The sequence below is a fragment of the Chrysochloris asiatica genome, unplaced genomic scaffold, assembly GCF_000296735.1.
Source record: "Chrysochloris asiatica unplaced genomic scaffold, ChrAsi1.0 scaffold00032, whole genome shotgun sequence".
In the NCBI taxonomy this organism is placed as follows: domain Eukaryota; kingdom Metazoa; phylum Chordata; class Mammalia; order Afrosoricida; family Chrysochloridae; genus Chrysochloris; species Chrysochloris asiatica.
In genome coordinates, this window is record NW_006408550.1 from 6,971,049 (window position 1) to 6,974,019 (window position 2,971).

At 33.0% G+C, this 2,971-nt stretch overlaps 1 protein-coding gene across 2 annotated transcripts in view; it reads left to right on the plus strand.

Annotated features, from left to right (window-relative positions):
- The window catches only part of IFRD1 (interferon-related developmental regulator 1), a 32,375-nt gene extending 29,404 nt beyond the window's left edge, over positions 1–2,971 (plus strand). For both annotated transcript variants that reach the window (XM_006859289.1, XM_006859290.1), the window contains exons 11-12: positions 858–953; positions 2,699–2,971. In XM_006859289.1, the coding sequence (XP_006859351.1) occupies positions 858–953; positions 2,699–2,788 (186 nt within the window). In that variant the 3' untranslated portion in view covers positions 2,789–2,971. The remainder of the gene's footprint in view (positions 1–857; positions 954–2,698) is intronic.

Consider the following 2,971-nt stretch of genomic DNA (forward strand, 5'->3'; position numbering starts at 1 on the left):
TTTTTTTCTGAGGTTCAGGGTTACAGGATGTTTATTTGTGTCTGTTTCATTTGGTCTATCATATGTCTTTGTTGTAGAGGGTCTGTTAAGTGCATCAGCCTAGTCTGCCATCTTTCTGGAAGTTTCTATACATCTGCTTTTAAACTAGGAAGAAATTTTGAATATAACTAACGTTTGAAGCTATTTGAATATCTAGAATGCTTTCAGCTTGATGCAAAAGAATAAATTTTGTGTTTTTTTAGAGTGAAAGTAAAACTTTCCCCGTGGTATCATGTAAACCTGTTGAGTAGCTAAAATTCAGACCTCAGCTGTTGAAGTCTTAATGTGAAATCCAATAGTTTGACAGACTGTGAAGTGCCCTTCGAGTCAGTTCCAACTCATAGCAACCCTATATGGGATTTCCTAGGAGTGGCTAGTGGATTTGAACTGCCATCCTTGTGGTTAGCAGTCCAGTGCTTATCCTATGGCACCATACCATGGCTTTTTGAATTCCAGGACTTGGCAGACAGTTTGATCTCAAACTGAGAAATAAGACTGTGACCTAAATTCATCCTTGCAGATTCCAGTTAACTTTTATTAATCAGATTTACTTCATGTTGTACAAATGGTGGTGGTGGCATGCTTTGGAATCAGTTCTGACTCATAATGACCCTCTTTAGGACTTCCGAGGATGTAAATCCTTATGGGAGCCAAAAGTTGCATCTTTATCCCTCAGAGTGGCTGGTAGATTCGAACTGTTGACCTTGTGGTTAGTAGCCCAGGTCGTAATCCACTATGCTACCAGGGTTCCTTATATTGTACAAAAGAGCTATGCTATTTAATACTGAACCTTTTCATTATTTTATTTTCACATAAAGTCAAATGAATTCCTTCGCAATGTGTTTGAACTTGGTCCCCCGGTGATGCTTGATGCTGCAACTCTGAAAACGATGAAAATTTCACGTTTTGAAAGGGTAAGTTTTGGTTTTGTTTTTCAAAAAACTAAACATCAGTAAGTAACCTTTATTTGATATTTTAAATGTAGATTTAAATCCAAATAAATAATTGGTGAATGTTTATCATAAAAATGAATTATATGTTAACTAAATATTTGATGAATGAGTATATTCGTCAAATTCATTTACTGGCAATCATAACATATAATATAGGGTGAGTTATATTTCAGAACTAGGAGGATTTTTTATAGTTCTATTTCACTGATGAAAATAAGCAATAGTAATGACTGAAACAAAACAAAAACTCAACATCTCAAAGCAAGAATTATGTAGTGGTACCTTCCTACACATGGGATTTTAGCTTTTTTATGATTACTTTTACACAGAGAGTAGCTATACTAAAAGCTTTATTGCATTTAGATTATGAGAAGTTTTTATGATTACCCAAAGCTCTACCATTTTAATACAGAAATTTTCATTTTTGTTTTCTGTTATCCTATGGAGTTTGCATATTTAAAAAGAAATACACAGTTCTTCTTTTATACTAAGTAAGTTTCTCATTTTACTAAAGAGGAAACTGAAATGTAACATTAAATAGTAATAATTAACATTATATTTTCACTTAAAGTATTTAAAGCCCTTGGTTTTATACATACACACACACACATATATACATACATACATACATACATACATACAGGTTATCCCCAACTTAAGGTGGGCTTCTGCTCTGACAATTCTGTCTATAAGTTGGCTCTGATGTAAGTTAAATACGTAATATTTTTAAAGGGTTTTCATTATTATTGCTTTTTTATCATTATCTTTATGTCTTTGGGGGTTGGATACATCACATATAAACTTAGATATATGAGGAATCGGAAAAATTGTATTAAAATGTAAGAAATTTTTCCATGAGCTTTTTGAGACTTCTCCCATGTATTTTAACATTGTACGTAGTATATATTACAAGCACTAAGATATACACCACCACCCCCAAAAAGTAGTCTTGAATGCCTTCATTGTAGCTCTGAATACCTTCTAAGTCAGGAACTACATGTATATTTCTTTGAGGTAAAATTCATATAAAATAAATTAACCATTCTGAAGTATAATTTGGTGTCATTTAGTACATACACAATGCTATGCAACCATCATCTCTGTCCAGTTCCAACATCAGTTGAAAGGGAAGCCTTGCCCATTAAGCTGTCACTACCTGTTTCCCGCTCCACCCATGTGTATCCGAACTTCTCTTTTTATGTGAGTTCTTGCTTTCACTCCTTGAGTATATACCTGGAAGTGGAATTGCTGTTTAAGTAGCCTCCAAACCATTTTCCACAGTACCTAGTCACTTTACATCTCCACCAGCTATGCATGTGTTTCTGTTGAGTTTTATTTTGTTGGAAGAAACCCTCTACATGGAACAGAGGACTGGAACATGATTTTTTGACATGTGCTGTCAAGTTACCTTCCAAAGCTGTTTTGTCATTTCTGAACTTTAAGAGTGAATGAAAGCAAATAACTATACACAGATTTCACAGAATTGGATTTTGTAATTTAAGTAATATTGTAGCTTAATAAAATGGTATCTGGTTATTTTTTCCTTCTTATTTTAACTGAATGCAGAACTAGACTTTTTTTTTTTTTCTTTCTTAGCAATAGTTTGTAAAATTTTTATAGGACCAAATTTGTTCATTTCTCACCTTTTCTTTGTAAGTTATAAGTCTTTTATTGACCCACACATACTTTCTTTTTCTTCATTTCAGCATTTATATAACTCTGCAGCCTTCAAAGCCCGAACAAAAGCTCGGAGCAAATGTCGAGATAAGAGAGCAGATGTTGGAGAATTCTTCTAGATTTCCAGCACTTGAAAATTGTTTTCTGATCTTAACTTTTTTTCTTTTTCTTTTTAATTTCTAATGTACTTAAATTGTAGAGACAGTTTTTATCTTGGGGTCAACATAGATAACTTTTTTAGCCAGGGATTATATATTATAACTTAATGTACAGTATTATAAATGGTGAATTCTAATGAATAA